General features: G+C 44.6%; 2 protein-coding genes across 3 annotated transcripts; one reads left to right on the forward strand and one right to left on the reverse strand.

The window, feature by feature from the left end:
* Window positions 1-4,399: 4,399 nt before the first annotated feature.
* On the reverse strand, window positions 4,400-15,957 carry LOC119649355. 2 transcript variants are annotated; one of them, XM_038051464.1, is made up of 5 exons: window positions 15,877-15,957; window positions 14,525-15,679; window positions 5,266-5,740; window positions 4,818-5,193; window positions 4,400-4,614 (listed from the first exon to the last, which is right to left on the reverse strand). In XM_038051464.1, the coding sequence occupies exons 2-5, from the start codon at window positions 15,549-15,551 to the stop codon at window positions 4,447-4,449; spliced, it is 2,046 nt and encodes a 681-aa protein (XP_037907392.1). In that variant the 5' UTR covers window positions 15,552-15,679; window positions 15,877-15,957; the 3' UTR covers window positions 4,400-4,446. The 2 variants fall into 2 exon arrangements, with proteins under 2 accessions (XP_037907392.1, XP_037907391.1); XM_038051463.1 differs by having other exon boundaries at window positions 15,771-15,911.
* Window positions 15,571-27,117, forward strand: LOC119649356 (acyl-coenzyme A thioesterase 13-like). The gene is made up of 3 exons (XM_038051465.1): window positions 15,571-15,762; window positions 26,526-26,716; window positions 26,774-27,117. The coding sequence occupies exons 1-3, from the start codon at window positions 15,670-15,672 to the stop codon at window positions 26,928-26,930; spliced, it is 441 nt and encodes a 146-aa protein (XP_037907393.1). The 5' UTR covers window positions 15,571-15,669; the 3' UTR covers window positions 26,931-27,117.
* Window positions 27,118-27,768: the final 651 nt, after the last annotated feature.

The following is a 27,768-nucleotide window of genomic DNA, read 5'->3' on the forward strand; positions in this document are numbered from 1 at the left end:
TCATCAGAGCGAAGGTGAAGGGCATCCACATCTATAGCTGCTATGCTCCACCCAGCGCTACACTCGTCGAGTATGAGCGGATGCTTGCTGCTCTTGTTTTAGATGCAAGAGGACGTTGGCCGATCATAATAGGAGGCGATTTCAATGCATGGGCTCTTGAATGGGGCAGCCGGATAACTAATGTCAGGGGACGTGTTCTCCTCGAAGCATTCGCGGAGCTGGACGTGGTACTGGCGAATGTTGGGTCTTCGTACACTTTCCGGGGAAGGGGCCTGGGGTCTATAGTGGACCTGACATACGTGAGTGCCATTTTAGCCAGTAGAATCGCTTGGCATGTCAGTGAGGACTATACTCACAGCGACCACCAGGCAATCTGCATAGAGATCAAGGGCGGATCGAGCTCGCTGGACAGTGAAAGCGTTCGAGGGGGACACGTTTTCCGCGGTGCTCAAATCCGACATATCCCTGAATGGTACGGCTGGAGAGAAAGCCACCCAGATCACTCGATGGGTGACGGAAGCATGCGATGCTACTATGCCCAGAAGGCGATTGCTCCCCAGTAGGCAACCCAACTACTGGTGGAACAACGAAATCGCAAGTTTGCGAGCCGCATGTTTTCGGGCAAGGAGGCTGCCAGAGGCTCAGCGGAAAACCCGGTGGCGACGGTCGAGAGGAGGCACACAAGCAATTACGTGGCCGCCTAAAGGAAGCCATTCGGAGGAGCAAAAAGAACTGCTTCAAACAGCTGTGCGACCATGCCGACATAAACCCTTGGGGCGAGGCTTACAGAATGGTGATGAAAAGGCTGCGGAAATCACCCCAGGTGACCTGTCCGCGCCTCCTGAAACAGATTGTTACCACTCTATTCCCTCACCACGAAAATAGGGGAAGGCAAATTTTTGTCCAGCCAAATGACGGCCTAATACCGCCTGTAACTGTGGAGGAGCTGCGGGAAATATGTGGTAGGTTCGGTGACAACAAGGCCCCAGGTTTGGATGGCATCCCCAACCGAGATTTGAAACTGGCAGTGAAGACTAGGCCCGACCTATTCGCCAACACCTTCGAGGCGTGCCTAAAAGAAGGAATATTCCCTGCCCAGTGGAAAAAGCAAAAGTTGGTGCTGCTTCCGAAGCCTGGCAAGCAACCTGGAAACCCAGCGTCGTATCGTCCTATCTGCCTGTTGGATACAATGGGGAAGATGATGGAGAGAGTCATCAACAACAGACTCCTGACCATCGTCGAAGCCAGCAATGGATTGTCGGAACGCCAGTTTGGTTTCCGACACGCCCACTCTACGGTGGACGCAATTGGCATGGTGGTAAACCTGGCAAAAGGTGCACTGATTTCTGGCGGCTGCTGTGCCGTGGCGGCATTGGATGTCAAAAACGCATTCAACTCGGCCAACTGGAATAGAATTAAACGGGCGTTGGCTGACATGGGTGTCCCCGGATACTTAGCGAATTTGGTGGAAAACTACCTCTCAGAGAGGACTCTCTGGTACGGGACGGATGAGGGCCCCAAAGAGTACATTGTCACAGCCGGGGTAAAACAGGAATCGGTACTTGGTGCCCTGTTGTGGAATATCATGTATAATGGGGTGCTTGCTCTTTCCGTCCCAGAGGGGACTACGATTGTCGGCTTTGCTGATGACCTAGCTGTGGTTGTTACAGCAAAACACCCAGAAGATGTGGAGGTTTACGCAACGGAAACAGTGAGAGCGGTAAAGTCCTGGCTAGAAAAGGCCGGGCTGACCTTGGCGGACGCGAAAACGGAAGCGGTCTTGATAACGAAACGCAGGAAAAATAACACTGTAAAAGTGGAGGTCGGTGGACATACGGTTGTATCAAAGCCGGCTATCAAATACCTGAGGGTAATAATTGACACCAAATTGAGTTTTAGGGAGCACCTAGAGTATGCATGCCAAAACGCAGCCAGTGCCACCACGGCACTTGCAAAAATGTTGCCAAATATTGGCGGGCCGAAACATTGCCGGAGGTTGGTGCTAGCCGGAGTGGTGCGCTCCATCCTGCTCTACTCGTCGCCTGTGTGGGCAGAGGCGCTTGCAAACTCTCAGAGACGGAAGCAGGTGAACTCGGTTTACCGACGGATGGCTTTGAGGGTTTGCAGTGCTTTTAGAATCACATCAGATGAGGCAGTATTGGTGGTGGCAGGCATGATCCCGGTTGACATTCTGGCCAAAGAAATGAGTGTCCTGTACAATGCAAGACATATGGAGGGGCATGCACAGTGTAGAAATCCGGCAAGGTCAGAGTCGCTTGATCTCTGACAACGCAGATGGGACGAGTCTGCGAAAGGTCGGTGGACGCACAGGCTCATTCCCAACATTGGGGTGTGGCTTGAGCGAAAACATGGGGAGACCAACTACCACATTACCCAGTTCCTCACGGGGCACGGTGGTTGCTACAGGCAGTATCTGCACCGCTTTGGGTTGGATGATTTTCCGAACTGTCCCAGATGCGATGGCATACCGGAGGATCCAGAGCAAGTGATGTTTCACTGCCCACAATTTGCGATGGAGAGAAGGAGCTTAAACCAGGTGCTGGGCAGGAGCGGGACCCCGGAGAGCTTGGTTACTGAGATGCTGGAGTCCGAGGAGAAGTGGCTTGCGGTTGGCTCCGCAATCATCCAAATGCAGGAGGAGTTGCAGAAGGAAGAAAGAAGGAGGAAAGCTGCAAATAGGAGAAGGATGAGTGCCTAAGAGCAAACCTACCCCGCGAAGTAATACCTCAATGGTGGTCCCGCGGGGCTGGGGCTGGAGAGACCGGGGGTGGTTTTTAGTGGGTGTGAATCCCACACGCGCCCGCTGTTGTTCCGCCGTTCGGACGGCGGAGCTGCGGCGGACGTGTCTTTCTAAGATTTTCCACCTCCCCGTGTCCCCGTGCAGACTCGGGTCTGATCACCCTGATTAAGCCTTGGAGCATTCGCCTACTGCGCAATGCGATACAGCGTTTCCCGGTGCCACCACGTGGAGGTTCTCCTCGGCCACTTGGTTTTGGTTCAGCCGGGAGGGTTGCCGCCCCGCCTTCCTCCCCGCCACCTCAGAGCACCTGTCACCGTAGAGTGAAAATTCTTGCATTTCCTGAATCTGGGCCGCCTCCCCGTTCGAAAGAAGTATCTTTCACAGCGATCCGACGATCTTGCGTTTTTGCCAATTTTTACGACCCAGGGTCGTGTAAATTTTCAATTTTCCTCGATTTTGATGTGCTCCTTTGACCGTGGATTTTCTGCCATATCTCGCTTTCAGGGCACCTTGGCGTGAAAATGCTTGGTTTTTCTGAATCTGGGTCGCCTCCCCGTTTGGATGAGGTATCGATTAGGTTTTCACTTCTCCTCTATTTGGGGTACGTCATTCACCTCGTTTCGAGTGGTCTAGTCATTTCGGGGTATTGTTGAGCATTGTTTTTGGTATTGACTCTTTCGGACGACGAATCTGACTTATAACAATGAGCCTGAAGGTATCACCTTTTCAGAATAGCTGAACTTAGAAAAATTCCCAGAAACGTTTCTCTATTATTATTATCAGTTTTCAAATATCTAATCCTCATCAAATTTTGCGGACAAATTGGTCGATATAATAATATGGTAAGCGCAGCTCTGCTTTCATTATCAATATAATCAAATGCAAACAAATCAATAAAGGGAAATTATAACTAATTGGAAAGAAGAATTTTCCGTATAAAGCCGATACGTATAATCCGTGAAAGTGCAAGAGATAAATTAATATCCGTATCACGGTTGAAAGATAACGAACGGTACGCTGGTCGTCAGTTATTTGATAACGATTAATTACCATACTCTGTACGTGTGTAAGTACGAGTAGGCCGTCAACGTTATAAAAGGACCCGAATTCTTCTATGATACCCCATTATCAGTTTAACGTGATTATTTGTCGGAACGACTGGAGATATTATGGACGTGCCAAGAAAGTATCGCAATCGCAACCGGGTTTCGCGGGCCGGGACGCGCCGTACTAAAGCCAACGCTCGTGAGAGAAATCGCATGCATCAACTAAACGAGGCGTTCGATGTTCTCCGGAAATGCATTCCTATTCGGCAAAATTTTGTAAATCGTGAGAATACGAATCAAAAATTATCGAAAATAGAAACTTTGCGATTGGCCAGAAACTATATCAAGGCCTTGAGTCTCGTTTTGAATGAAGAAGAAGCGATTTCCTACGATCAATTTTTCGCGTTATTAACACACAATCTTAGTCACCAAACTGTAAATGCATTGAAAAATCGTGTAAGGATCGATCATGATCTGGCCCGGAACTTGCTTGTTGATGAGAGCCATTTCAATCAGTTTTCGGCCTGGTACAGCAATTGGGAGAGCGATTCGTATTTATGGGACAATAACAGTATCAGTTGTAATTGTGAATTTTATAATTTTTATTAAGTGTTTTGTGGTTGTTACATTCGAATCATGTTAATTTGGCTTATCAAAGTAAATTAGAGTTTTCGCACCAGTCAGTGGTCCATCGCATAGAGGACATGAAATTGGCTCGTCTGGACATAAAACTTGCTTTAACAAGTTAGCATCATTGATCGCTGCGTATTGGCATGACTCGCAACCTATGGCCCCGAATAATGGAACCTGAAAATGGGAGAATATGATTTTGAATGTTATTTGTAGTTTTATAAGCTAATGAAGGAATTTACTAAATAAAAACCATAAAAATGTGTTTCATATTTTACTTTTGCATGGACTAGTTTAGTTGCTTTCGAAAAGATTACTCGTGTTTCTTTTATGGCTTCGATATGTGGATTTCAATTCACAAAATGAAGAGCATATAATACCTGCAAGAAAGTAATGCAACACTTCGGCCTTTGATGATTGTTCTTACAAGCGCCCGTTGCCAAATTTATGTAGTCATCACAAAGAATGCACTGCTCACATTCTGCCTGATTAAATCCTTCCGTTCTCTTCAGTAGATCTGATAGTCTTTGAACAAATCCCTGGCGGACATGTTGCATCCATTCAATGGAGTCATCTTGACAAAATGCAACCATTTTATTACGAAAATAGGCGCTCGATATTTTCTGAACTCTCGTAAATTCTTTCAAAGTCGCCAAATGACTAAGGCGCCTGTAAGCCATATGAACTTCTAGAACTTTGCGTACATTATTTATTTCTTTTTGTGTGTTAAACATATCCTCACTTCGTTGCTTCTTCCTGTGAATATATATTTTAGAAGATCAACAAAAAAATTATATATAATGATGGAGGGAAGGTATCTCAACTCACTTGAAATACGAAATCCTTGCAGCAAGAACTATCGCTAAAATCTTCAATTGTCTGATAAATTTATTATTAAATGTGTTTTCGGTGAAAATATCGTAAGGTGGTGCATCTGGGAGTCCAAATTTCAAATATGTACATCTGACAACTTCCGCGCAATCAGCGAATTCACAAAATCTTGAATCTACTTTCAATTGCATCGTCTCCAGAGCGTCTTTCACATTCAAAGAGCAAATTGTAAGCATCGTTGGGCTTTTAAACGCATGTTCAAACAAATTAATGGGGAACTGTAGAAATATCCAGGCTACTCTATTCGTGGTGGTTACCATACCAAGCACTTCATAACATTTCGAATCAAGATCGTTTTTAATTTCATTGGATTCGATTTGAATTGGGGTTGAAGCTGTATTGATTGTAACCAGCATCGTATGAGAATTTATTGTAGAAATGATGAACTGACTGCCTTCTAATTGTTGAATGCCTGGAATTGTAAGAATGAAAAAATAATTTGTTAATAACTTATTGTATAGATTTTCACGTCTTCCCAGCACTAGCATGGAATCGTTTGTCACATTACGTCTGGCTAGCCCTCCCGCTCTCCCGCCTTCCGGAGCCGACAAATCAGGGAATTACTTTTACGTCCTCGTTGACCTCGAAGTAGTTTTAATGGCCGTAGTCAATGGCGATCGTGGGGAAGTTGATCTGAGGAATCAAATATTGCCCTTCCCCATCAGCTCGGGGAATTGCTGTAACATGAAGCAACCGATAGTGATATGGTCCAACTATGCAGAGGAAGCCGAAGATCTTCATCTGATCGCCCTCTCTATGGAACAGCATGCGTTCTAGCGGTATTGGTAGTATTTCGAACGAGGGTCCAATGTCGTTATGGACGTTATCCACAGCTTTGGTAAGCGTGTTTTTCGTTACCAGACCCACGAGATCTCTGCGGCCATAGAGCATGTATAGAACTCTGGACTATTTAGTGATGATGATGATGATGTTAAGTATACGGACACTACCTCAACACTTAGTTTCGCCGAATCGACTTGCCTAAATCAGCTACTCTTTTCGTTGATTCGATAACGATGTGCCGTGAAACCTCAAAAGTTATATCGACCACACACTGCGACGCCCTGTTAAAGGATCTTCAATTCAAATATGAAGACATTGTCCGAATGATCGAGGAGGTACTCATCGTTCCGGAAGCGAGAAGACAAAAAAGAGGGTTACTGGGCAAAGCACTAACCGCTCTTTTTAGCATAAACGACGAAGTATTATATAAAGAGAAATCGATGAACTCCGGCACGACCAGCTTGTGGGACTGCAGCCTTCAACTCGACAAAATGTCCTCTTGAACCCTCGGGTTGAGGCGTATCATTCAGCGGTCTCTGATCGACTGGAAGAGTTTGGCGGGAAAAACTGAACTGTATCATCAGAGAGTAAAGGAAATGAGTAGCTGGTTTAGGCGAGCCGATTCGGCGAGTCTAAGTGTTCAGGTAGTGTCCGCATACTTAGCGGCTGTAGATTATTACGACGAGCTGGACACTAAGCACTTCAGAATTCTATCCACGCTCTATGGTCGCAGAGATCACCTGGGTCTGTTAACAAAAAACACGCTTACCAAAACTGTGGATGACGACCGTAACAAAATTGGTCCTTCTTTTGAAATACTACCAATTTTACTAGAACGGATGCTGTTTCATAGAGAGGGCGATCCTGCATAGTTGGACCACATGACTATTGGTTGCTTCATGTTACTGCAATTCCCCGAGCTGATGGGAACAGCGATATTTGATTTCTCAGATCAACGTTCCCACGATCGCCATTGACTACGGCCACGAAAACTATTTCGAGCTCAACGACGAGTTCGCATTGTGTAACCGCCTCAGCGAGAGGTTTTTATGTTCACCCAAGGTCATTAAGAACATAGATGAGGTGCCGAACTGCGTGATTGACAAAATCTTCGAACGCCCATACAAACCGACATGCCCGTTGTATGCTGTTTCGAGTAACAGGACGGCTTGGAAGGAGCTAATGGCGAGCAACAGCTGGCTATATGTCTAACTTGTAACGGGCAGCGCCGGAGCTTGCATTAAAAGGCATCGGGATCCATACTTTCGGAGACAAGGAATGTGGTTTCAGCTTTCGCGCTGACCATGCCGCCGGAGAAATTAAATAAAATATGGATGGACAATTCACCCACTAGTTCACCGCCAATTGCAGAAATCGATCATCAGGTGTTTCGCCCAGTACACATCGAGATTACTCCCGATTTTCAACTCACAACGCATCGAAACCTCGTCAGTACCGGTCTGAGTCTTGGGGCTATTATCATTGGGAGAGTGATAACGCTTCTATTCTTCGTTTATCGACAGAAGATATTTAACTGGTGGTCCAGACCGCCCCAGAATCCACCGCAGATGGAACTTGCAGAAACGATGGACGGCTCCCCGCTGTATCAACAATTACGGAGCGTAACTAGCCGGCCGCCCTCCAGCATGTTAACATCATTTAACATTTTAGGTATAAGATGAATCATTTCATAATGTAAAATCTTTTTTTTATATATAATTGTTAACTATCTCACTCACTGTTCGCACGAGACCCAAACATGTAATTGAACACCACATGGCACGCGAATTGGCAAGGTAATTCGCGCTTAAACGGGATAAATTGTATCGACTGGTCCTCCAGATTGGGGGTTGGCTAGGGCTGACAACCCTACATGGAAAACTGATGTTACGAAGCTACAGAAGGAGCCTCGGACAAGATGGACTTTAAAACGACAAACCCGGCAACGACAATGGAATAACTATTTGCGCATTTTCCCATAGAACGTACGTCCTGTCCCAATATAATGCTAATGTAACAGCGCTGCAACCGATGCATTGGACAGGGGCCGGCTTCCTGGAGAAGAGACACTACACCATATATTAAAGCTTTAAACCATGTGCTCGGAGTAGGTTTCTAGGTTCAAAAAAATTGAAACCTGCTGTTATCGGCTTTGGAAATGCGTCTACGAGGCAAATTTAAAAAAAGGCACATTAACATTCACGCCTCTACAGAGGAGTCTGCAGAGTCGGAGGAGGCTACCTTTTACGAGGCGGTTGAGCGGACCCTCGAAGCCTGTTAGAAGTATAATATCAAAATCACACTTGGAGATTTCAACAGTCAAGTAGGGACGGAGTCCATATTTGGGCGATACGTCGACTCCCATAGTTTACATAGGAATACCAATGATAAAAGACTGCGGATCAATCAGTTAGCAGTGTCGCACGAAATGGTTGTTGGAAGTACCTGGTTTGCGCGAAATCCGGTCTACAAACATTCGTGGGCTTCTCCAAACGGGACCGCTTTCAAACAAATTGACCACATGTTGATTGAACGCCGCCACCTCTCAGCCTTGATGATCAGAACATATAGGAGGCTAGTATAGACTCGGATCACTATCTCGTTGGCATAGTGTTCCATGCTTGAATTACAAAACCACCTACAATCCCGTTTGACAACCAGATTAGAAACAATACTGAAGCCATTCGCAGCACAGCCCTCCGTAACACCTATAAGGGGGAAATAGATGCCGCAATAACCGCAGCTAACAGATGTCCTGAAGATGAAGCATAAAGAAATTATCTAGACAACCATCTGAAGAACGTTTTCATTGATACGGTCACAAACACACTTGGCCCCAGTCGCAAAAAGAGTCGGAACGACTGGTTTGACGATGAATGTAAGTTAGCAACGGAACGGAAGTACGCTGCATACCGAGTAATATTGCATTTTCAAAGGATGCGGGCACGCGCGGAGACTTATCACGAACTCTGGCGAGCGGAGAAGCGACTTCACAGATGGAAAAAAGGAAGCCTGGGAGAACCAACAGGTTTGTGAACTCGAAAAGTACAGGGAGCAACCGCATCAGGCGCGGAAGTTTTATCAACAAGTCAGCAGGATGAAGCCTTTTACACCTCGATGTTCATCCTGTCGAGACAAAGAGGGAAATCTGATTTCCGACAGAATGGGCATATTGGAGCGATGGGTTGAGTACTTTGATGAGCTACTGAACAACCAGAACATCGGCAAGTTGGAGGTCCTGCCAACTGAAGACGACGGACCAATACTGCCACCACCAAGTATAGAAGAAACAGCCCGTGCAATTCATCGGCTTAAAAATAATAAGTCGCCAGGAGCTGATGGAATTACAGCCGAATTGGTTAAATATGGAGGCGATCGATTACACCAAGTGGTTCATCAACTTGTGATCAAGGTGTGGGACAGCGAATCAATGCCTGACGACTCGCAACGAGGCATTATCTGCATCATTAATAAAAAGCGAGATATCACGCAGTGCAGCAATTAGGGAGATATCACATAGCGCAGCAATTACAGAGGGATCACCTTGCTGAGTATCATCTATAAGATAATCTTCGCTATCTTGCTAGGCCGGATAGCCCCATACGCTCAGAACGTCATTGGCCCATACCAAAGAGGCTTCACTCCAGGCAAATCAGCAACAGATCAGATTTTCTCTCTGAAAAACTGTTGGAATATGGACATCAGTTGCACCATCTCTTCACCGACTTTAAAGCCGCCTATGATAGCATAGTCAGGATAAAACTGTACACGGCCATGTGAAAATTCGATATCCGGACGAAACTAATAAGACTGACTAGGTGGACCCTGACCAATGCGCGAGGCCAGATAAAAGCAGCAGGATCACTTTCAAGACTATTCGACTTCAACAACGGTCTACGACAAGAGAATGCCCTATCATGCGTCCTCTTTAACCTGGCCCTCGAGAAAGTGACCTGTGATGCTGATGTAAATGCAAGAGGTACGATCCACTTTAAGTCCACCCAACTACTGGCCTATGCTGACGATATCGACATCATGCGAAGAAACACCCGAGACATACAAACTGCCTTCATCCAGATCGAGCAGGCGGCGCGAGATCTTGGGCTGCACATCAATGAAGGCAAGACAAAATATATGGTGGCAACGTCAGCACCGAAGACGAACCAACTAACAACATCAAACCGCACTGGTCAAACAGGAAGAATAAGGATAGGAGAATACAACTTTGAGACCATTGACAATTTCTCCTATCTAGGGTCGAAAATCACAACCGATAAAAGCTACGATGATGAAATCCGCGCACGGTTGTTGTCAGCCAACAGAGCATATTTCAGCTTATAGAAACTGTTCCACTCGAAACGTCTCACCATAGGGTTAAAGCTCTTACTACCAGTCCTCATGTATTCCTCGGAGACTTGGGTTCTTAGCAAGAATAATTGCAAACTCTTGATCGCGTTCGAGAGAAGAATCCTCCGAAGAATTTTTGGCCTACATGAGGGTGGACGATTCCGTAGCATACTTAACGACGAAATCTATGAGCGATACCCTGACCGTCAGGTTGTGGATAAAATCCGGCTTAATAGGTTACGGTGGGCAGATCATTCAATCCGTATGGATGAGGATGAGCCAGTCCGAAAAGCCTATAAGGGCAATATCTATGGTAGAAAAAGAAGAAGAGGCAGACCCTGCCTGAAATGGAGCGATGGCGTAGGCCAGAACACCAGACAGCTTTTAGGAATATCGAATTGGTGGACCTCAACACAAAACTGCAATGTCTGGAGTTCCTTATTAAGGCAGGTCTAGATTGGATACTGGTTGTTGCGCCGTTGATGATGATGATGCTGATCGTTTAAGGTAATTAAGTATCGATGAGGTTCTTAGTTTCGCCATCGACGCAATATACGAGGGAGCGAACAAGACGACATGCTCGATTTAATTATAGAGGAATATGTGGGGCGTATCCAAGAGATCTATCCGAACAAATACTGGAATACAAGCACAGGAAAATGATAGAAGACATAACATTCAACAAACATGGTGAGGTTATATACAGAAAAAATGACAAAATATTTAGAATTTTCAAACACGGTACAATCAAAAATATGCAGTTATCAGAAATTGATGAAGAGATCGAGGACGATCCTTCTCACCCGGCGGGCAGGGAAATCGATTAAAACCCTCTTCAGCTTGTTCCCGAAATCGATGAGAACCTTCCTGAACTTGTTCCCGAAATCTACGAAAATCCTCTTGAAGTCTTTCCGGAAATAGATTAATTCAGACTCATCCGAAATAGATAATGGGGAAGATTTTGACCCTGAAATAACTGAAACTACTTTTTGGGAGGAAAACATTACCACAAATCCCTTTCAGCGAATGAGGGCAAGACGATACTTTGAATAAGACGCTACGAATTCTAAAACAAATGAGAGAGCATGCGAAACAATTTAATGGGAAAACCAAAGAAAAGCAGAAAGAACGATCTGATGATAGGAAAACAAGTGCTAATTTGCCAAAAAGCCCGTAAGGATAGCACCTAAAAATGATTTGGCCCTTTTAAAATTCTAAGTGTTACCCAAAACATAATACAAACTTTCATTTTAAGCTGGCTCATGCAGTACTGCTCTTCCCTCAACAATGTGTGGGAGGATGCGCGTCTAATCCTGAAAAGAGTCTCTGAGCTGACACCGTTAAAAAAATGCTTCCTCTGGCTTCCAGAACAAGAGCGGAATGGTGCTGGGGTTCTGGAATAACTTGATGTGCAGAATAACCTCAACACCTCCACCTGGATGCTGCTAGGCAGTAAAACAGGAGAGAGAGCCGATAGGCCGGGAACTTTTCTCACTATCGGCGTTCCCGAACCCGATGTTAAGAAGGTTCGTGAACAATTGGGCTGCTGGCCCTACTACGAGCTAGATACTGTCACGTTACAAGTGTCGGCTCCTAAAACCATTCAAGGGGACGTGCAGCCCTCGACATCTTTCCCAAATAATGCACTTATCAGTCGTCGGGTCAATAGCTGCAAGACATTTATGTACCTCATGCAAAAACCGTGAATTGTTGGTGGGGTAGTCCAACATCTTGACCTGTTGAGTGCCAATGGAAGTGATCGGTCCCGCTCCAGCATGGTAGTCTTAAAAGACTTTCAGGCTAATTTGGTTAGCTTTCGAAGAAAGCTGTCCACTCAAGATGCCAAAGAAGGGTAAAACACCATGGTAGAGCTCAGAGTTGGAAAAACAGAGAAGAACGACAAGGATGCTTCTTAATCGCGCTCTGAAATGTGATTCAGCCGCTAGCTGGAATCGCTATAAAAGGGCACAGAAGGCTCCAAAGAAGAGCATAAAATCGGCTAAACGATCGTCATGGAGACGCTTTTGCGAAGAGACTAACTCTCTTGAGGCAACCTCAAAGCTGAAGCGGATTCTTGTTAAAGAACATGAACAGCATGAAGCTGGGTTATTTACGTTTACTGAACGGGAGGTATACAGAAAGCGATGAAGAAACTGCAATCCATTTGCTTGAAGTGCACTTCCCAGGTAGCATCCAAAATCGAATCTCGGAGCCGACAGGTGCATACAGCTCTCAACCGAGAGACTGGAATTTGGCATGCAAAGTAGTATCAGTAGAGCGAGTAAAATGGGCATTTAACTCGTTCCATAAATACAAGTCTGCAGGTCCGGATGGCATCATTCCTCCGCTAGTAATAGAGGGAGTGGATGCCCTGGGTCTACATATTCAGAATATATATTGTGCATGCCTAGCGCACATATTCCAATTAATTGGCGTCATGTGAAGATGATATTTATTACCAAACAAGGGTAACCTCCCTACACAGATGAAAAAAGCTTCCGACTGGACTAGTTATGTTCACTAGAAACGTCAGGTGGGGCAGCTATACATTACCTTAGCGGGGACGGAAATCTAACTGGCACAAACAGTCAAGTATTTATTCGACTCCAAATTAACGTGGAAGCACCATATTCAGGAACAATATTAGAAATCTTGCAGATTGCTCTGGTGCTGTAGGAATGCGATAGGTAAGGCCTGGGAACTTTCACCAAAACAGATACACTGGATGTATACATTCATAATAAAATCAATTTTGATGTATGCATCGTTTAGTGGCCGAGACAGAACTTTGCTAAGAGTAGGAAGCTGCTAACGCAGATTCAGAGGCTTGTTCGCCTAAGTATTACTGGAGCAATGAGTACTACGCCGACTGCGGCACTTGAAGCTCTCCTAAATCTACCCTCCATTCACTTGGAGGTGAAACGGAAAGCAGGGAAAGACGCATATAGACTCGATACCATTGGAGCGTGGAAAGGCGGCTAATCATACGGTCATGCGTCTATCTGGAAACTCCTTGACAAACATCACGTAGCTCTCTGACCTATCAAGCCGACAGAACGAAACATTCTTGATGTTGCTGCCGGGGCACTCTATCATTGCTGGTAATGAGGAGGCTCGCCGAGCGTCTGGATCCACAATGGTGGGGTCAGAACCAGGTTTTGGAATCCGGCCATCCACTGTCAAGTCTACTCTGAAAGGTGAAATTGCAAGGATTCACGCAGCCGAGTGGAGAAATTTGCACTCTTTCCGGCAGGCGAAAATCCTCGTGAAAGAACCTAGGGTCGCCAGAGCAGCATTGTTCTTGTCCCTTAAGAAGGGGGACATGAAATCCTTACTAGGGATTTTACCGGGATACTGGCTCCTAAATTACCATATGGAAAAGATTGAGGCGGTGGTTTCGTCTATGTGCAGCCAATGTGATGAGGAGGAGACGGCCCTACACTTTTTATGCAGCTGTCCGGCTTCCTCAGACGAAGACACCTTGGCAAGGTTTTTTTCAATGAAGAATCTGCACACTCTCTGCTAAAGTCTGCGAACAAAGTATTTGGGAAGCCATTGAATGAGTGCTCGGAGCTGTGGCTGCCCCAGTAAACTAAACTAAAACTTTATTTTAAGGGAAGAGATGTTAGGCGCATGAATTACCACTGTGGGAAAATTAGGTTGTACCATCATCCCATAACAAAGAATCATAAACATTGAGTTTCTCATTTACCACTTATCATTACCATTCAATTTTCATCACCGTTGGGTTCATTATCATCGGTATATTTGTCACGATTCTATTATTCCTCGGTCGTTAACGAAATTGATGGTGGTTGATTGGATAAGTTCCGTCGTTTCTGATGCGATCTGGACCGCCAGATGATTAGCTGGATTAGATATTAGTTGCCGACCGAGGAATAATAGAAGCGTCACAAACATTCCAAACAAACATGATAATGATAACAATTCCGCAGTGATGGGGGCTATCAAAAAGTTAAATTCTTAGATCTGCATTTTTCCACAAACTAAATGTAGCCTATATCATTTTTTTTAAAACGATTCACATTTAATTAAATAAACTTACCAGTGATAACCAGGTTTCCGATATAATGCGTTGCCTTCTGAAGCAATTCTCCTTGTGGCGTCAGAATGAATGCAAGAAAATGAGATCCTTTAGATGCTACTGCAACAATTTGGTTGTTGTCCTTGTCGTAGTGGACTTCTACACAATGGAATGCCATTTTATCCTTCACTCCCCAAAGCGTCGCTACTTCTTTGAGTTCCGAAACACCAACCCTTCGGAACACTTTGCATACACCTGCTATCGACGCAGAAAACAAAAATTCATTTTCATTTTGATCCCCAAATGAAAAGTATTTGAGGAAATTCAACGGTTTTACATCGCTTTCCGTTACTGATAAAATTTTGGAGTTTGAAGCAGAAATGGAAATTGTAAAAATAAGTCCGGACCGAGTTCCGCAGAATAGAGTCCGCTGATTATCTTCACTGATCGAGTTGGTCCAACAGGTGACTGTGAAAATGAGATTGGAATAGTATTTGGTCAGGTCTTCAACGGAATCGTAATTCTTCTGGGATTTGGCCGAATACTGGTTTTCCCACATTTCGGAAACATTCACCAAGACGTGATCGTAGCGGCGTATGTCGTCCTTGCGCCCGCGAACTTCACAAACGCCTGCACTCGATACAATTGCCAGCGGGCATTCGAGTTTACACTTCGGGTCCGGCGGAGCCAATGAGATGTTTGTGATTGTTGGCGGCGTTGGTTCATTGGCCACAACATTTGCGTAAACTGGGTCGAGAATTAGGATCTGACGATCCAATATGCCCGAGCGGTTGTAAGCACACATCATGTCCGGAGCATCCTTCCTATCGATTATAGTTTTCTGTTTGGGAGGTTGAACTTCACCAATTGATAGCTGGAAGGATGATTCCCCGGCTGCGAGCTTAATTAATTCGAAGACAACTGCTCCTCCGTCGGAAGATTTGATAACCGTCCAACGAGTTCCGTCTGCATGTAGAAACGGAAACTGCCGGGTGACCTCCATCCGCAAGTCCACTTGGGAGATGTCTGTGAATACCGCCCCCGACATTTTGGCAAGCACTGAGGTGATAACGCTTCCTTCTTTAGTTTACATAACAATAAGGCGGCTACCGCTGTCCACTTTCACCGAGCGTCTTGCGAAGTAAGGATCCGAGGGATTTTAAGTGATGAAAATGTCTGCAAAAAAGGGCATTGAGTTACTAAAGTCTGTCTTCGAAGAAGTGGCCAAATCGAAAGGTTTCAGCAATTGTTTGAGGAATGTAAGTACCATTCGGTTAACGGTAGTTTAACGGAAAATATTGAATATGTCTGACCGGAGAGGCTTACAACGTACTATACTAGAGTAAAATTTTCTTGGAAATGAACTGATTTACCGGCATAAATGCACTTTAGATACGCTAAATTATCGCCGGAGAATCCAAGTCACTCAGGTTATGTTTACAACTGGGCTGCATCATCTGTTTGAGGAAACGTCACGAACCAGTCCAGTGGCGTAGAGCGGTATTTTACCTATAGAACATTCATGGAAAGTGGGTAGTGTAACGAGTCACGAATATCTGGTTATAATTACGAGTATACAATTTTAGCTTCCGTGCTATCAGTAGGATAGTATCCTTATATTGTAACTCGTTCATTAATTTAGATCCTAGATGTTCAGAAGTTGAGTTATTTCATTGTTTCGTTTCAGGAGGTGGAAATCTTCAAAAGGCACTGGCCTGGACACACCAGCGTGTGAGATTTTTGCCCACTAAAACCACCCCCGACTCCCTCCTTGCCCCGCGGAACCACCATAAAGTATTACATCACGGGGCAGAGTTAGTTCATTCTAGCTTAGTTACATTTCTTTTCTACGCGGCGCATGTTACCGCTCTTTTCTCCTCTCCTCTGCCTTTCGCAGTTTGGTTTGGATAGATCCGATCATGGAGTTGACCGCATCCCAATTTTCAACACCAGATTTTCTGGTACCAGCACCTCTCCTAGAGTCTTCTCTAAATTCCTCCCTTCTTCCACAAATCTCGGACAGTGGAAGAATACATGCTCTGGGTCCTCTCGGACTCCATTGCAATTTGGACAGTCGAGTGAGGTCTCCAATTTAAACCTGTACAAATATTGGCGATATCCTCCATGGCCTGTGAGAAACTGGATGAGATTACGCCGTGTTGTCTCTCCAACCACTTCTTGATGGCATGAATGAGCCTGTGAGTCCACCGACCCTTTCCCGAGCGTTGGCACCGCTCTTGCCATCTATTTATGGATCTCTCCCTCTCAGCGTTCTTCGTCTACGATAAGGGAGGTATTGGCTTCGCATTGTATATATTCGCCATCTCATCTGTCAAGATGTCAATCCGCATCATTCCAGAGACGACGAATGCTGCATCATCTGAGGTAGTCCTGAAGGCAGACTATACCCTCAGGGCTGTCCTCCTGTATACTGCACTCAGTTTGTTAGTGTTAACTGACATCCGCAGCGCCTCCCTCTGAACTGGGGTCGGATAGAGCATGACTGAGGTCACCACCCTGGCTATAAGCAACCTAGAGGTATGCCGTGGTCCTCCCACGTTCGGCATCATCCTCTCCAGGGCCATATTAGCAGTGGATGATTTATCGCAAACATACTGTACGTGTTGCTTATAGCTGGGTTTTCTGTCTATCACAACCCGCAAGTATTTGATGTCGGCTTGGAAATGATGAAATGATTCCGCAGGCGTAATTTATCTTCCGGCGCTTAGTGATGCAGATCGTTTTTGTTTTTTTCCTCCACGAGTATCAGACCACAGCTCTTTTACCAACATTTAACAGCACAGATTGCCTCGCTTGTGTATAACTCAGCATCTTTGAGATGCTTTGCCACAACAACCAGCGCTATGTCGTCAGTGTAACCCACCACTGTCGCTTCCTCCGCAAGGGGAAGATTAAGTACATCGTTGTACATGATGTTCCACAGTAGTGGGCCCAATACGGAGCTCTGCGGGACACCCGCGGGAATAACGTAGTCCTGGGGTCCGTCATCAGTGCTATACCAGAGCCTCCTCTCAGTTAAGTAACTATCGACAATAGCAGCGAGATAGGCGAAAATACGCAAATCCCTAGTGAAGGTTAGCTAGGGATTTGCGTATTAGATTCCAATTGGCCGAATTGAATGCATTTTTCACGTCCAAGGTTACTACCACACAATATTTGCTGGTACTACCCTTTCAGTGGAAAGCCAGCCAAGCCAGTAACCAATTTAATGATATCTATGGTTTCTGGTCTGGCTTTAGGGAACCCATACTGCCGATCTGAAAGGCCGTCTTGGCTCTTAATAATCGGGAGTAACCAATTACAGATTACCCACTCTAACATTTTCCCCACAGTCTCCAAAAGACATATGGGTCGATATGAGGATGATTCACCTGGATGTTTACTAGGCTTAGGCAGAAGTACCAACTTCCGCCGCTTCCATGCCGCTGGAAATATTCCCTCGGACATGCATGCTTCGAACATCTCAGCAAACATGTCTGGTCTGGATTTCACGGCAAGCTTAACGGCCTTATTCGGTACTTCGTCCAGATCTGGCGCTTTATTGTCTCCTATTCTTCCGCAGATCTCTAACAGCTGGTCTCTGGTGACTGGCGGAATTACCGTCACATTCAGAGGTGGTTGGAATGTGTCGATGTTCTTCTCTTGCGGGGGGAATAACCCCTGGATGATTTTCAGCAAGAAGGTTGGAAACGTAATCTGCGGAGATGAACGACCTCTGAATTGTCCCATCACGATTCTATAAGCACTCCTCCACGGGTTTACCTCCGCTTCTGAGTAGAGCTCCTTTGCGGGCTGCCTTATAGGCGCACTCTTTCTGCCCCTGATCGACTCTACCTACCGCTCTCTGAGCCGCCTTTCTGGCTCGGTGGTAGGATGATCGAAGACCGGTCAGTTCATGATTCCACCAGTAGTTTGGTCTTCTACGTGGGAATGAGCACCTCCTGGGCATGGACGCATCACATGCTTTGGCGATGCATTGAGTCAGATGGGCGGCTCTTTCCGTGGAGGCGCCTGCTTTATCAGGTTGATCTTACCACACCTCTACGAAGGTCTGCTCATCCAAAGATTTTGCAGACCAGCCTGAAACTGCTGGAACGCATCTCCTTCTACAAGCGAATGTGTAGGGGAGCGGAAGACGCGCGGAAAATGAAAGCTTCCTGCTGAGAACATTGCAAGTGCCAAACGGATCCCAGACAATCCACTGCAAAACGAACTGGAGAAAAAGCGGAAAGAGGAAGACATGGCTGAAGGATACTATCTAAATGGTTATCAGCGTCCAAAAAAACACCAAAGAAGGATAAATGGAAAGAATTCGCTACGCTACCAGACGCCCGTCTGTCCAAAGACAAGGAGGTTACAAACCAAAAACCAGTAAAAGAAAAGACGAGGAAACGAACAAGTACTAGACCTGCGAAGGCAACACATTTGCGGAAGTCCTCAGTGAAATCCGTTACAGGAAGAAACCTAAAGACAAGTATAGAAGTGTCTTCTATATGGAAAACGAAGGGGGAGGGGGAAGAGTTCTCCTCGAGCTAGGCCTGAAGGCGACTTAGCAAGAGTACGTTCTGCAAAGCGGTCAAGTGATTACTGGGGTACAAAGCTCTCGTTTCTAGTCTAGAGCCTATGTGCTCTTTAAAAATCCGGGATCTTCACTGCCTCACAGAAAAGCTCGAAGTGGAGGAGGCCATAAAGCGTGAATGTCCAGAAGTAACCAATGACCGGACAGGTACGGATGCTACCGTGAATACTGGAGACCAAAAACTCGCTGTGGTAAAATTCCCCCAGCAATATGCGAGGAATCTCCTTAGCAGCGGGAAAATCAAAATTGGATGGGAAGTATGCGGGGTATGAATGCGGATAACCTTCACCAAGTGCTATAGGTGTTTGGACTATAAACACATGTCAGCAACTTGCAAGGGACCCGATAGGAGGACTGGAGGACAGGATGTCGCAGATGCGATCAGGTAAGTCACCAAGCGAAGACATACAATGAAAGCGGGATTTGCGTTCTCTGCAAGAGGCGTGGTGGATTCGAGGTAGTGTTCAATTTTTAACTAAACTGGAACTAGAAAGGACTAGGATGCGATTAGTATGATCTGCGTCGTAGACATTAACATCCGCCGAAGTGAAACCGCTCACTAGTTGCTATTGCAGTTCGCTGTGGAGATCAACGCTGATCTGGTGCTAATCAGCGACCAATCCCGGAACAGGGACCCGGCTTCATGACATCTCGACTTACCGGGTGCCGCTGTCATCTGGGTTCCGGACGGCGTTCGACTTCGTGTTCTTGCCCAAGAAAGTGGGAATGGGTTTGTCTGTATTTGCTGCTTAGGGACAATATACTTTAACATTTACCTGACGTTGGAATCTCTGGCACCATCGTTGGACGGGTGGCGAGTCCAAGAAGACTTCTCGACATGTATAAACCAGGACAATATATGTAATGAAAGGGGAGGTCCCGTGCTGGATTCTGCAATGAATTGCCTTTCATCATATCCTTAGCGCGGATTTGAAATAGCGAATTTGACCTTGATCTATACCTTAAGGAGAGCAGTTAAGAAGTATACCACACCATTTCATCGTGAGGAATTAATCTATTTTCACTACGTCATCTGAGGTTGGAGTCCTGCCAGAGTAGGGCTTGCTCAACACCTATTACATACGTGTAATTTTGTGGTACTCGGTTATACCGTCTGCATATGGATTTTTCTTCTATTTACTTATGGCCTCACTGATGATAGATCGAAATTAAGCATGCTTCATGAAAAAGTCTCCCCATATTGCTTGTATTTTGAATAAACTATAATAACATGTCCCCGTGTTGAGCTCTACCACATTACTTAAAATAAAGAGCCTCTTCCCCCATTGGGGGCTTTATTTGCTCTACTTTAAGGATCACCATCAGTAGTTTACTAGCGGATGAACATCTGACCCAATTTTATAAAAAAATGTCGTATAATGAGATTTACGACAAATATTTAACATTATTCGAATTTTCTGCATCCGCGAAACATACCCCATATCTGAAACAACCTCGAATTTGCCAGATTCAATCTTGTTTAACGGGTACACGCCATTCAATTACAAATTTCAGTTCATTCGTACATTCGAATCGCTTCCCTTAATCGAGGTCCAGGTGTTTTAATTGAAAATGATGAAATGAATGCAAACATTTAATGCTCGATTTCGAGTGATCAATTAAAAACCATACAAGAGCAGAATCGAATTAATTGCATTTCAGTACACGCTTGTCGTTTTTGCATTTACGGATATGTATTGTAAAATGTGATATTGGTTCGAATGGTGATTTTCATTTATAGCAAACTCACCCTCCATACGATGGAGGTAATTAATCAACCATCGATTTTTACAAACATGAAAGCTAATTTTTCCGGACATGATTGGGAGCAGAATGGAGCGGGTTTGCTGCTGCAATTGTGTAGTAAATGGAAATTATTTGCACACATTTTACTGGAACTCGGTTGGGGGTTGTTAAAAATTAATTTAAAATCATTAATAAATTATTATTATTCCCTTAAATTGGTTAAAAGAAATTATTGAAATTCAGTGGACAGAAATGTAGGCTGATCAGATACGTAAAATAGCTTTATATATTGGTAATAGGAAAAGTAATTTCGCTATGGAGCAACCAAATATCGTTTGTACGTTTGTTTCGAAGGATTTGCTTATTCCGTTCTAAGCTTTTTCGTTTTCTAAGTGTCTAAAAAAACAATGACTTGTTGGAACTACAATATGTCAACTGACAGAAATCGGTTTGGATACTCCAGGGGAGTTTCAACGCACAGTGTTCACGGGCCACAAGCTTCTTACCTTCGCTTTTAAGCAGAAGCTCGACAACGCGTCCCCTAGCCAACTTTATCAGGACAATGTAGTTGCAGACGCTTTGTCACGCGTTTCAGAGGTTAAAATCCCTGCCACGGTCGCTTTTTTGATCTCAAAGCCTCAGCGACAACCCCAAATACAAATTTCAATTCAACCACCGAAATACTCCGCGAGACCTCTGAAAAGGCACCCAGGTCATATATTTTGGCCACTTTTCGCAAGCAAGTATTCCCTACAATACACGATCTTGCGCACCCAGGAATTCGGACAACGAAACGACTGGTCATAGAGATGAGGAGCAGAAAGACTCCCCTCTAATAATTATTAATTTAATAATCATAATTTAATTTAATATTTCTGCAATGAATCCATGCTCCAATTGGTGATCTGAAGGATATTTTGCCGTCCGAATTCCTGTGACGTGCAAAGTTGGTACTGAAATTGCATCTTTCGGCGAAGAATAAAATAAGCGCTTTGAATGTATTCGCGAGTGATACACTGACTTATGCATTCGGAGTATTGGCGTGGACTAAAGCCGATCTGGAAAACCTTCAGCGGCCGATATGGACAAATTCCGAATGCATCATCCAAACTCTGCCGTTTAGCGGATGAACTTCCTCGTGACATCGGAGGTTGGGGCGTCATCATCGCTAAGTCGACTCGCTACATGCTTATTTCTACACCAAAGAACAGGCGAGTGCCTTGCATGCGGCTGCATGTAAGGCATACTGTGGATTGACTCCACTTAATTTGAAGGATCGACCTTTCAATCCTCTGAGTGGGGTGAAGTCGGACTAAGAGTGGATCGATGAATGGAACTCGAAGGCAATGCGTGGTAAACACGTCAATTGTCTTTGGTAGCTATTCGTCAAACGGATGGCTTTGTGCTGAGGAGCTTTTTGCTGAGACGGAGGGATTCATGTGTTCTATTCAGGACGGTGTGGTCGCCACCCGAGCTTATAAAAAGCCCATAAGAATGTGTGATCACGGGAAACATGTCCGGTTTACCGATATGACCCGCAAGCAGTACTTGATAGTTCTACTTATAGCATGTATTGGGATCGGCAAGTTCTAACTGATCGCGATATTCTACACAACAAGCCTGACGTGTTGTTAGTTGACAAGACGGGTGGCTCCGCATATATTATTGATGCTGCTATCCCCCTTAATAGCAACATTGAACCGAAATACGTGGAGAAGAAGATGAACTATGAGTAACTGGTTCGGGAAATCAAAGAAATTTCGCACCTCGAGAAAGTGGTTGTAAAATAATCTAAATCTCTCACGGCTTCCTTTGATGTTCTGGTACTCTCACACAGTCTGGTTCAAACCATGCAGAAATATACCATTCTACATACGTGTTTGATGTTGCGAGGAGTTCTAGACGGATTCTCCCATTAACCTACCACCGGCGCCCTTATATAATTTAAGCAGGTAGGATCGTTCGAGCCTAAATGCTTGACATTTAGTGTTAGTATTAGGTAAAATGCGGCATCTGCCGAGATTGTGGCAACTCAGAAAAAACATAATATTTTAATATGCTAATAATTTAATAATTATATCAGAAAAATAAAGTTAAAGTGTTTTAACACGGCAGACGTCCAGGCCCTTGGGGGCGTTAGTCTTCGTCGAAGAATGACGGGATGGCGGGGTGACGTTAATTTGATCACGGTGTCCCGGAGCAAGCACAAATGTTCATTGGTGGAAAGGGCTGACCTGGTATCGAACACAGGATTATTCAAATCACTCAATCAGTCTCAAATTCTTCCCGTATACTAGCTCGCCGGAGATGGCAACAAACTCCTCACGATGGGTTGTACGTAGGCCAAGTAGAACGAAAGACGAGACTTGCGACCGTGAACAGTCATCGTGTGCCATTAAAGCGCTAAGAAAACGCTCATCGGAGTTCTGAACTCGGAGCCATACGGGCAGGTCGACGAAGAGTTTTCTGCCGCGAGTTTTAATGATTGCGGTATTACATTATGACGCCGGGATATGGGAAGAACCAAAAATTCTACGCTTGTATCCAGGTAGTTACGCCGGGTAGAGGGATGATGCCAGTTGCCAGAACTTCGGGCAAGTTTGATTTTTTTGGTGAAAAATTGCCGGTCCTGGTACAATTTTTATTTTTTCTCAGTGAACCGACAGTGGTACCAGCAAAATACTTGCTGAAGATCCTGCGATGGCCTGCTATTCGATTGCCCATTTCGGGAGGCGAATCTAGACCGTGATCTAGTCCTATTTCCCGAACGCGAAGCACCGACAGCCTCTACCAATTCAGAGACGGTGGCTGTTAATACTGTTACCATCTGTTGTAGCTGGGCCACCTGGCTTGCAGGATGCATGTTCTCCGGGATCCTCTGCAACGGTAAAGACTGTACCAGCTCGGTGCCGAATTTGTCACCACCCAACTGCGTCACTTCATGCAGCAGTTGGCTTGGTGCACTGTCACTTAGCGTTAGCGTTTTATGAGCTGTTCTTTTAGTCGAGTATATGAGCAGTCCTCGAGGACGTCGGAGACAAGATGCCTCCTCGTCCAGCCCGACCAGTACGTAATTGAAACGAACAGCGTCCGTTGTGACGCCGGCAAAGTGAATTGGGCCTCCAGGTAGAGGAACCGTGCTGTTGGGCTCAAACGCCAAAACGGCACAGTAGTTACCGAGGACATCGTTAGCGGAAGTGAACAAAGAGTTCGAAGGACTTCTTAAGCAGGGTATTTGACTGGATTGTCTAGTACATTAATATAAACCCGGTAGCACGTGGGTATGGTTGCAACCTTATTTTATACTTTTTGACCGCTTTATCACGCTCCTTTTGAGCCATAAACGAGCCGAAGTAGATGGATTTGCATTTATAACTACCGAAAGGGACCAAATCATAAGGCAACACTCCAGAATGTTTCTAACAAACTAGTTGAAAAGCTTAAGCATGAGGAAGGCTTTGGAGGCCATTTTGGGTCTTGGCCTTGAGGATAGAAAGAAAGAAGGACTTCTTTCAACCATCTCGATCCACCGAAATTCAAGCACTGTAATCATCAACAGAATCTGTCCAGGGCTTTCCTACCGGTTTTCGTTTTCTTGTTCTCTCTTCCAATACCCATTTTGATATCCGAGTGTTGTCCATAAGTTGAACGCGGCCAGTGTATCGCAGTTTCCGAAGTTTTATTATTTTGGACACGTTTGATTATTTTGATTGCGCCTGATTCGCAACTGTTCGTCCTCTGGTTAGCTCCTATTATTCTCTTCAGGACCCTTCTCTCGAAGGTACTGACCCGTTTTTTGGAAGTTTGTTTTAGGGTCTATGTTTCGCATCGGTAGCATAGTACAGGTTTTATTATCGTTTTGTATACTTGAAACTTTCCTGTCTATACAGCAGGACCAAGTAGAAGGCTCTATTTGCGAGCTAAATCCGGCGTTTTATATCGTTCACTTCATTTCCATCCTTTACCTATGTATATATCAATCGTTATATTTTGCCTGGTGGACATCATTTTTCTTGCTGGTATTATAATTTTCTGTAATTTTTGCAAGTCAACTTGCCACTTTTTTGATGGATAGAACATGACCGCTCTTGCGAAATCTATTCTTGGTTCCAGGTAGAAATAACTAAATTATGGATAGGAATAAGTTCAGCGAAGATGTCATCCATGCCTTGTGCTTTGTTCATTTTTTGACAGTGTTGGCGATTCAATGTTACCATTATGTTCGACCATAATTTTTGTAATATAATATATAATTTTTGGTTCTGGTGTGTGAAGCTGAAGAGCTTATTGAATTAAGATGACTATTTCTCACATGCTTCACTTTCGCACTCAATGATTGCCTGGTTTTTCCTTTTACAAGGGATGGTTTTGAATTGATATCCACGCCCAGGCTCTTCACTATTCGGTAGGCTTGTCCTGTGTTATTGCTCGCAATGTTGTCGTCAGTTTTCTTTAATTCATCGTCAAAAAGTTTTCGTTTGTTAATATTTTATTAGGTAATGGTCGGAGGGGGGCTATGGGCTTCCTCGCAAAATTCTGGAGAACTATCCTTTCGTCCAGTTTTACCTTATACTCTTTCGCTGTTTTATCAATGTTACTTTCTCTATCCTCAAATTTTCGAGATGCATTCGTTTTGAATCAAAAATATAAGAAAAACGCAATTCTGGATTTTGGACAATGTAAAACAAGCACGAACCAACCAACAACATCAAACCGCACTGGTCAAAAAGGAAGAATAAGGATAGGAGAATACAACTTTGAGACCGTTGATAATTTCTCCTATCTAGGGTCGAAAATCACAACCGATAACAGCTACGATGATGAAATCCGCGCACGGTTATTGTCAGCCAACAGAGCCTATTTCAGCTTACAAAAACTGTTTCGCTCGAAGCGCCTCACCATAGGGTCAAAGCTCTTACTGTACAAGACTATGATCTTGCCAGTCCTCATGTAGTCCTCGGAGACTTGAGTTCTTAGCAAGAGGAATTGCGAACTCTTGGCCGCATTCGAGAGAAGAATCCTCCGAAGAATTTTTAGCCCCCTACATGAGCATGGACGATTCTGTAGCCAACATAACGACGAAATCTATGAGCGATACCATGACCGTCCGGTTGTGGATAAAATCCGGCTCAATAGATTACGGTGGGCGGGTCACTTAATCCGTATTGATGAGGATGGTAGAAAGAGAAGACGAGGCAGACTCTGCCTAAGATGGAGCGATGGCGTAGGCCAGGACGCCAGACAGCTTTTAGGGATATCGAATTGGTGGACCTCGGGGCAAAACCGGGATGTCTGGAGTTCCTTATTAAGGTAGGCCTAGACCGGATACTGGTTGTTGCGCCGTTGATGATGATGAAAACAAGCAGTCAAAAGGGAATATCTGAGGGTCCATAATAATGATGTACTGAAAGGTGAATCTTCTGCCATTGCGTAAAACAGTTGTGGTCGATTCGAGACTGCCAAGGAAGCAATACGCTAAATTCTGTTATTGTCTTAGTACTTTCAAATTTTAACAAACTGAATTGTTAACCAATAGGGTTAGTTAAAGATTCTAAAATAGGGAAGCTTGTTTGAATACCTTGGTTGAATCCTTTCCAACTGACACGAAAATGGGGGGGTACTTTAAATGGAGTTGTTATGCTGATATATGTTATTAGTTAGCCCTTATTATTTCAGTTCAGGGTTACCGGTGGCGGGGACGGCAGTTGTGTTGCGGAATTCACAGTAGCAGAGGAACATTTAAATCCAGCTGGTGGTTTACACGGCGGCTTGATAGCAACGATCATTGATAATGTTAGTACATATGCACTTATGACGAAGGAAAGGCCGACAGAGGCGACAGGTGCTACAGTCGATTTACATGTTAGGTAAGAGCTAAGATATATTTCTTCTCGGTAACATATCTATGTGCATTTTTTTTATAGTTACATGAAAGCTGCCCGACTAGGTGACGAGGTAATTGTAGACGCGAAAGCCATTCGAGCTGGAAAATTGTTAGCCTACCTTGAATGCGAATTACGTCATAAAAAGGATGGATCACTGATTGCGAAAGGTACACAAACAAAGTACGTTGGTGTTTAGGATGCAGGAACCAGGAAGAAGTTGATTCACCCATCAAATCATAAAAAGTTTTTATGCAGTTGAATGGTAAATCCATCCATGTTATTTTTTGCTAAGTATATTTGGTATTTCTTGTTGATGGAAACGTAATTCGGTGTCTAGTTTTTCATAACAATGAAGTGAAAATGCAAGTCAATAATGTATTTCAGATTAAGTTTTTTACACATAATATTCACGGCTAATAAATAATTTGGTTTTGGGGAAAACGTATTCACTCACAGCTCCGTTAAATCCATTTGAATGCTAGGAAGTAGCGATTCATATGTTGCCATCATCGTTAAAATTGGTGAATCTAATCAGGCCAAACAGATAGGAATTCAAACGAAGTAGGATTAAGGTAACTTTCATCATCATCATCAACGGCGCAACAATCGGTATCCGGTCTAGGACTGCCTTAATAAGGAACTCCAGACATCCCGGTTTTTCGACGAGGTTCACCAATTCGATATCCCTAAAAGCTGTCTGGAGTCCTGGCCTACGCCATCGCTCCATCTTAGGCAGGGTCTGCCTCGTCTTCTTTTTCTACCATAGATATTGCCCTTATAGACTTTCCGGGCTGGGTCATCCTCATCCATACGGATTAAGTGACCCGCCCACCGTAACCTATTAAGCCGGATTTTATCCACAACCTGACCGTCATGGTATCGCTCATAGATTTCGTCATTGTGTAGGCTACGGAATCGTCCTCATGTAGGGGGCCAAAAATTCTTCGGAGGATTCTTCTCTCGAACGCGGCCAAGAGGTAACTTTAGAAATTGAATATAAGCTTAGTTTTTGATAAAAGTATGATTTAAGAAAT

Source organism: Hermetia illucens, chromosome 2 (assembly GCF_905115235.1).
Source record: "Hermetia illucens chromosome 2, iHerIll2.2.curated.20191125, whole genome shotgun sequence".
Classification (NCBI taxonomy): Eukaryota; Metazoa; Arthropoda; class Insecta; order Diptera; family Stratiomyidae; genus Hermetia; species Hermetia illucens.